The sequence below is a fragment of the Diorhabda sublineata genome, chromosome 1, assembly GCF_026230105.1.
Source record: "Diorhabda sublineata isolate icDioSubl1.1 chromosome 1, icDioSubl1.1, whole genome shotgun sequence".
Classification (NCBI taxonomy): domain Eukaryota; kingdom Metazoa; phylum Arthropoda; class Insecta; order Coleoptera; family Chrysomelidae; genus Diorhabda; species Diorhabda sublineata.
In genome coordinates this window covers 993,960-1,002,086 of record NC_079474.1, presented here as the reverse complement: position 1 = coordinate 1,002,086, position 8,127 = coordinate 993,960, and the positions used below count along the sequence as shown (strand labels likewise).

Genomic DNA, 8,127 nt, shown 5'->3' with positions numbered 1-8,127 from the left:
GAAAATCCCAAAATTCAAGAATATCAAAGAAAAATGTAAATATCAAAAAAAATTGTATACATGTTCATTTATAAATTAGGTTAGGTGATTTTCGATCACTATCGACAACTATCTTTTTTTACAAATGTTTTTTGAATCTCACAAAATTCATCTTTCTATATAAATAAAATAAATTTTGTCAAATGTTTCAATTTTCAAAATAAACCGGAATTATATCGAATCAATTATGAAAATAAAAGCAATACAAGACACAAAAAGCACACCACACTGATTTCATTCAGACTTCATCCAACTCGCACTCTATTTACTAATATTCTATTCTAATAATTCTAATATTTTGTATCAATCAAATATGTTATATTAAATAAAGTGTAGTTAACTAAAATAGATGGAATTATTAAGAGTTTCAATAGAGGCGCAACCTCGTGTACCATTTTATTTATTTTCTACAACCAAATTCCTGAAAAGTGTCAACTTCTCTCAAATAATAAATAAATATTTTTCAGAGTTTCCATTTTTTTCTGTGCGAAAAACCAAATAATAAAACCTAAACAAATATTTGACAAATTGGGAATAAATTAAAGTCTCAACGTATTTTTTATTAAAATTTATTTCAACAGTGAGCTGTTTGTTAGCTTCGCTTCTACTCTCCCGTCCTAAAGGCTCGAAAGAGTAGCAAGTTACTGAGCCACTCCACCAACTTCAAGGTCTTACAGCTCCCAGGAGTGGACCTAACCTAAGCTTACATTTAATAAACTAACTATAAACATATTTACAAATCATTAAAGTCAATTTCCTACCTCTTACAATAAAACTAAAAAAATACATCACATAACAACATAAATATAACAACACTTCACTTCAACTCCTGCTGCCTCCTTAGCCATTACACAAACTTCCGGGACGCTAAAACAAACAAAAATTAATACAACTCTTCAAATAAAGCTAATAAAATTTATTCCATTTCCTAATTAATCTTTTGTCCATAAAATTGTTCAAGTAAACACTTACCTTCAAATTAAACACAACACTTTAGTAACTTTACGTTAAAAATTAGTAGTTAGTAGTTGGTTTTCGCACAGAATGGTGAAGAATTAAATGGAAAGATAAAATCAAAAACATTAAAACACTCAACTCTCAATAGTTACAATTTGTTGCAACAAGTTCTTACCTTAAAGTTGACGAAATAGATTTGATATTTACATTTTTCTTTGATATTCTTGAATTTTGATATTTTCTTTGACTTGAGCATGTTGTTTTTATTCTTGGATTGTTATTAGCATCTCTTTAGCAAATAGAATTCTTAGATTCTCTTAGCAAATAGAATTTTTAGATTTTGTTTAGTCTTTAGAATTTTTAGATATTCTTCAGTCCTTAGAATTTAGATTCTCTTTAGCAAATAGAAAAATTGGAACACAAATAAAGTAAAACGAGAAACAATGAGAGAGAACATTCTCAGTTGACTGAATGAGAAATGGAATCACTCCTAGAAGACACAAAAAACGAATCGAGACAGGAAAGTTTGAATTAATTAATGTGAATAGGAAAATTATTCAGCTGAATGTTTGATCGAGAGGAAAGATGTAGTGCAGGTGATGGATGAAAAGCAGGTATAATCGGTGAAACCTCAGGTACTAAGCCTCACAAAACTATCTCATCAATCGAGTTTTTTTGATCACACTAAAAAATGAGTCGTGGGGCGCGTGAAATTTCTATCAACAATCCCTTCCGCTCATATATATTAACTGCTATTTTTTATTTTACGCCGAATTTCATTTTTAGTCTTTTCAAAAGCCTTGATTGATGAAAGAGAAGTGTTAAACATAATACCTAGGACCAATTACCCATATTGCTTTTGTTACGTCAATCCTACACGAATCACCAATCCTTTATCCCGATAAAAACAATCAACGTGAATATAATGGAGAAAATTTTGGTATTTTCGTACTGGAAAAGAATGTCAAAGATAATTTGAGGAGACCCACCAACAATTGGTTTCAATATCATAGAAGAAATCTTGTGTTTTCCGCACGAGGAAAGCAGAGAAAAACAACCCTTAATTAAATCGTAGGTGAATAAGAAAATGAACCACCCCTAGGGGACACAAATGACGAATCAAAACGAGAAACAATGAGAGAGAACAACACCCTTAGTTGACTACGTAGATGAATGAGAAATGGAATCACCCATAGAGGATACAAAAGAGGAGTCGAAAAAAGAAAGTTTGAATTAATTAATGTGAATAGAAAAATTATTCAGCTGAATGTTTGATCGAGAGGAAAGATGTAGTGCAGGTGATGGATGAAAAGCAGGTATAATCGGTGAAACCCCAAGTATTAAGCCTCACAAAACTATCTTATCAATCGAGCTCTTTTGATCAGACTAAAAAATGAGTCGTGGGGCGCGTGAAATTTCTATCAACAATCCCTTCCGCTCATATATATTAACTGCTTTTTTTTTATTTACGCCGCATTTCATTTTTAGTCTTTTCAAAATCCTTGATTGATGGAAAGAAGTGTAAAACATAATACCTAGGACCAATTACCCATATTGCTTTTGTTACGTCAATCCTACACGAATCACCAATCCGTATTCCCGATAAAAACAATCAACGTGAATATAATGGAGAAAATTTTGGGATTTACGTACTGGGAACGAATGTCAAAGATGATTTGAGGTGACCCACCAACACAATTGGTTTCAATATAATAGAGAAAATCTTGTGTTTTCCGCACGAGAAAAGCAGAGAGAAAACAACCCTTAATTAACTACGTAGGTGAATAAGAAATTGAACCACTCCTTAAGGACACAAATGACAAATCAAAACGAAAAACAATGAGAGAGACCAAAAGCCTTAGTTGACTGCCTAGAATAATGAGGAATGGAATCACTCCTAGTGGACACAAAAGAGGGATCGAAACAGGAATGTTTGAATTAATTGATGTGAAAAGAAAAATTATTCAGCTGAATGTTTGATCGAGAGGAAAGATGTAGTGCAGGTGATGGATGAAAAGCAGGTATAATCGGTAAAACCCCAGGTACTAAGCCTCACAAAACTATCTCATCAATCGAGTTCTTTTGATCACACTAAAAAATGAGTCGTGGGGCGCGTGAAATTTCTATCAACAATCCCTTTCGCTCATATATATTAACTGCTATTTTTTATTTTACGCCGAATCTCATTTTTAGTCTTTTCAAAATCCTTGATTGATGGAAAGAAGTGTAAAACATAATACCTAGGACCAATTACCCATATTGCTTTTGTTACATCAATCCTACACGAATCACCAATCCGTATTCCCGATAAAAACAATCAACGTAAATATAAAAGAGAAAATCTTATGTTTTCTGCACGAGAAAAGCAGGAAGAACAACAACCCTAAATTGACTACGAGGATGAATGAGAAATTTAATCACTCCTAGAGGGCACAGAAGGTCAATCGCAACAGGAAAGTTTGAATTAATTAATGTGAAAAGAAAAATTATTCAGCTGAATGTTTGATCGAGAGGAAAGATGTAGTGCAGGTGATGGATGAAAAGCAGGTATAATCGGTGAAACCCCAGGTACTAAGCCTCACAAAACTATCTTATCAATCGAGCTCTTTTGATCAGACTAAAAAATGAGTCGTGGGGCGCGTGAAATTTCTATCAACAATCCCTTCCGCTCATATATATTAACTGCTTTTTTTTAATTTACGCCGCATTTCATTTTTAGTCTTTTCAAAAGCCTTGATTGATGGAAAGAAGTGTAAAACATAATACCTAGGACCAATTACCCATATTGCTTTAGTTACGTCAATCCTACACGAATCACCAATCCGTATTCCCGATAAAAACAATCAACGTGAATATAATGGAGAAAATTTTGGTATTTTCGTACTGGAAAAGAATGTCAAAGATAATTTGAGGAGACCCACCAACAATTGGTTTCAATATCATAGAAGAAATCTTGTGTTTTCCGCACGAGGAAAGCAGAGAAAAACAACCCTTAATTAAATCGTAGGTGAATAAGAAAATGAACCACCCCTAGGGGACACAAATGACGAATCAAAACGAGAAACAATGAGAGAGAACAACACCCTTAGTTGACTACGTAGATGAATGAGAAATGGAATCACCCATAGAGGATACAAAAGAGGAGTCGAGACAGGAAAGTTTGAATTAATTAATGTGAATAGAAAAATTATTCAGCTGAATGTTTGATCGAGAGGAAAGATGTAGTGCAGGTGATGGATGAAAAGCAGGTATAATCGGTGAAACCCCAAGTATTAAGCCTCACAAAACTATCTTATCAATCGAGCTCTTTTGATCAGACTAAAAAATGAGTCGTGGGGCGCGTGAAATTTCTATCAACAATCCCTTCCGCTCATATATATTAACTGCTTTTTTTTTATTTACGCCGCATTTCATTTTTAGTCTTTTCAAAATCCTTGATTGATGGAAAGAAGTGTAAAACATAATACCTAGGACCAATTACCCATATTGCTTTTGTTACGTCAATCCTACACGAATCACCAATCCGTATTCCCGATAAAAACAATCAACGTGAATATAATGGAGAAAATTTTGGGATTTACGTACTGGGAACGAATGTCAAAGATGATTTGAGGTGACCCACCAACACAATTGGTTTCAATATAATAGAGAAAATCTTGTGTTTTCCGCACGAGAAAAGCAGAGAGAAAACAACCCTTAATTAACTACGTAGGTGAATAAGAAATTGAACCACTCCTTAAGGACACAAATGACAAATCAAAACGAAAAACAATGAGAGAGACCAAAAGCCTTAGTTGACTGCCTAGAATAATGAGGAATGGAATCACTCCTAGTGGACACAAAAGAGGGATCGAAACAGGAATGTTTGAATTAATTGATGTGAAAAGAAAAATTATTCAGCTGAATGTTTGATCGAGAGGAAAGATGTAGTGCAGGTGATGGATGAAAAGCAGGTATAATCGGTAAAACCCCAGGTACTAAGCCTCACAAAACTATCTCATCAATCGAGTTCTTTTGATCACACTAAAAAATGAGTCGTGGGGCGCGTGAAATTTCTATCAACAATCCCTTTCGCTCATATATATTAACTGCTATTTTTTATTTTACGCCGAATCTCATTTTTAGTCTTTTCAAAATCCTTGATTGATGGAAAGAAGTGTAAAACATAATACCTAGGACCAATTACCCATATTGCTTTTGTTACATCAATCCTACACGAATCACCAATCCGTATTCCCGATAAAAACAATCAACGTAAATATAAAAGAGAAAATCTTATGTTTTCTGCACGAGAAAAGCAGGAAGAACAACAACCCTAAATTGACTACGAGGATGAATGAGAAATTTAATCACTCCTAGAGGGCACAGAAGGTCAATCGCAACAGGAAAGTTTGAATTAATTAATGTGAAAAGAAAAATTATTCAGCTGAATGTTTGATCGAGAGGAAAGATGTAGTGCAGGTGATGGATGAAAAGCAGGTATAATCGGTGAAACCCCAGGTACTAAGCCTCACAAAACTATCTTATCAATCGAGCTCTTTTGATCAGACTAAAAAATGAGTCGTGGGGCGCGTGAAATTTCTATCAACAATCCCTTCCGCTCATATATATTAACTGCTTTTTTTTAATTTACGCCGCATTTCATTTTTAGTCTTTTCAAAAGCCTTGATTGATGGAAAGAAGTGTAAAACATAATACCTAGGACCAATTACCCATATTGCTTTAGTTACGTCAATCCTACACGAATCACCAATCCGTATTCCCGATAAAAACAATCAACGTGAATATAATGGAGAAAATTTTGGTATTTTCGTACTGGAAAAGAATGTCAAAGATAATTTGAGGAGACCCACCAACAATTGGTTTCAATATCATAGAAGAAATCTTGTGTTTTCCGCACGAGGAAAGCAGAGAAAAACAACCCTTAATTAAATCGTAGGTGAATAAGAAAATGAACCACCCCTAGGGGACACAAATGACGAATCAAAACGAGAAACAATGAGAGAGAACAACACCCTTAGTTGACTACGTAGATGAATGAGAAATGGAATCACCCATAGAGGATACAAAAGAGGAGTCGAGACAGGAAAGTTTGAATTAATTAATGTGAATAGAAAAATTATTCAGCTGAATGTTTGATCGAGAGGAAAGATGTAGTGCAGGTGATGGATGAAAAGCAGGTATAATCGGTGAAACCCCAAGTATTAAGCCTCACAAAACTATCTTATCAATCGAGCTCTTTTGATCAGACTAAAAAATGAGTCGTGGGGCGCGTGAAATTTCTATCAACAATCCCTTCCGCTCATATATATTAACTGCTTTTTTTTTATTTACGCCGCATTTCATTTTTAGTCTTTTCAAAATCCTTGATTGATGGAAAGAAGTGTAAAACATAATACCTAGGACCAATTACCCATATTGCTTTTGTTACGTCAATCCTACACGAATCACCAATCCGTATTCCCGATAAAAACAATCAACGTGAATATAATGGAGAAAATTTTGGGATTTACGTACTGGGAACGAATGTCAAAGATGATTTGAGGTGACCCACCAACACAATTGGTTTCAATATAATAGAGAAAATCTTGTGTTTTCCGCACGAGAAAAGCAGAGAGAAAACAACCCTTAATTAACTACGTAGGTGAATAAGAAATTGAACCACTCCTTAAGGACACAAATGACGAATCAAAACGAGAAAGAATGAGAGAGAACAACACCCTTAGTTGACTGCGTAGATTAATGAAAAATGGAATCACACCTAGAGGAGACAAAAAACGAATCGAGACAGGAAAGTTTGAATTAATTATTGTGAATAGAAAAATTATTCAGCTGAATGTTTGATCGAGAGGAAAGATGTAGTGCAGGTGATGGATGAAAAGCAGGTATAATCGGTAAAACCCCAGGTACTAAGCCTCACAAAACTATCTCATCAATCGAGTTCTTTTGATCACACTAAAAAATGAGTCGTGGGGCGCGTGAAATTTCTATCAACAATCCCTTCCGCTCATATATATTAACTGCTTTTTTTTAATTTACGCCGAATTTCATTTTTAGTCTTTTCAAAATCCTTGATTGATGGAAAGAAGTGTAAAACATAATACCTAGGACCAATTACCCATATTGCTTTTGTTACGTCAATCCTACACGAATCACCAATCCGTATTCCCGATAAAAACAATCAACGTGAATATAATGGAGAAAATTTTGGGATTTACGTACTGGGAACGAATGTCAAAGATGATTTGAGGTGACCCACCAACACAATTGGTTTCAATATAATAGAGAAAATCTTGTGTTTTCCGCACGAGAAAAGCAGAGAGAAAACAACCCTTAATTAACTACGTAGGTGAATAAGAAATTGAACCACTCCTTAAGGACACAAATGACGAATCAAAACGAGAAAGAATGAGAGAGAACAACACCCTTAGTTGACTGCGTAGATTAATGAGAAATGGAATCACACCTAGAGGAGACAAAAAACGAATCGAGACAGGAAAGTTTGAATTAATTAATGTGAATAGAAAAATTATTCAGCTGAATGTTTGATCGAGAGGAAAGATGTAGTGCAGGTGATGGATGAAAAGCAGGTATAATCGGTAAAACCCCAGGTACTAAGCCTCACAAAACTATCTCATCAATCGAGTTCTTTTGATCACACTAAAAAATGAGTCGTGGGGCGCGTGAAATTTCTATCAACAATCCCTTCCGCTCATATATATTAACTGCTTTTTTTTTATTTACGCCGCATTTCATTTTTAGTCTTTTCAAAATCCTTGATTGATGGAAAGAAGTGTAAAACATAATACCTAGGACCAATTACCCATATTGCTTTTGTTACATCAATCCTACACGAATCACCAATCCGTATTCCCGATAAAAACAATCAACGTGAATATAATGGAGAAAATTTTGGGATTTACGTACTGGGAACGAATGTCAAAGATGATTTGAGGTGACCCACCAACACAATTGGTTTCAATATAATAGAGAAAATCTTGTGTTTTCCGCACGAGAAAAGCAGAGAGAAAAACACCCTTAATTAACTGCATAGGTGAATAAGAAATTGAACCACTCCTTAAGGACACAAATGACGAATCAAAACGAGAAACAATGAGAGAGAGCAAACAA

General features: G+C 34.5%; 1 protein-coding gene across 1 annotated transcript in view; it reads right to left on the bottom strand.

The window, feature by feature from the left end:
• LOC130450259 (protein kinase 4-like) overlaps positions 1-887 on the bottom strand; it is a 4,835-nt gene extending 3,948 nt beyond the window's left edge. Inside the window, 1 exon segment of the mRNA XM_056788562.1 lies at positions 861-887. Coding sequence (XP_056644540.1) covers positions 861-887 — 27 coding nt within the window.
• Positions 888-8,127: the final 7,240 nt, after the last annotated feature.